Consider the following 359-nt stretch of genomic DNA (forward strand, 5'->3'; position numbering starts at 1 on the left):
TGCAGCAGCAGCAGAGGAGCGCGCAGCAGCAGCAGCAGCAGCAAGGTGGCCGCAGCCGGGGCCGCTGCAGTTCCGTTTGGAAGCAGCAGATGGAAGAGCAAGAGCTGCTGTGCTGCAGCTGCCGAGCTGCAGTGTACATACACCTCTCTTCATGCCTGTGGGGACCAACGGGGCCCTCAAGGGGCTGCATGCGCCTCTGCTGCAGCTCATTGACAAGGAAATGCGCGCTGCTGCTGCTGCTGCTGCTGCTGCTGCTGAGACTGCGGGGGGCCCGCCCCCCGCGCCCGCGTCGGTGCCGTCGTCCCCCTCAGCAGCAGCAGCAGCAGCAGAGGGTCCCGCAGCGGCAGCAGCAGCAGCAG

General features: G+C 67.4%; 1 protein-coding gene across 1 annotated transcript in view; it reads left to right on the forward strand.

Moving 5' to 3' along the window:
- Nucleotides 1-151: 151 nt before the first annotated feature.
- ETH_00041085 (zinc finger (C3HC4 RING finger) protein, putative) overlaps nucleotides 152-359 on the forward strand; it is a gene marked incomplete at both ends in the record, with an annotated part of 2,074 nt that continues 1,866 nt past the window's right edge. The window contains one exon of the mRNA XM_013374924.1: nucleotides 152-357. Within this exon, the coding sequence (XP_013230378.1) occupies nucleotides 152-357 (206 nt within the window). The remainder of the gene's footprint in view (nucleotides 358-359) is intronic.

Source organism: Eimeria tenella, genomic scaffold (assembly GCF_000499545.2).
Source record: "Eimeria tenella Houghton genomic scaffold, Eth_scaff2399, whole genome shotgun sequence".
Classification (NCBI taxonomy): domain Eukaryota; phylum Apicomplexa; class Conoidasida; order Eucoccidiorida; family Eimeriidae; genus Eimeria; species Eimeria tenella.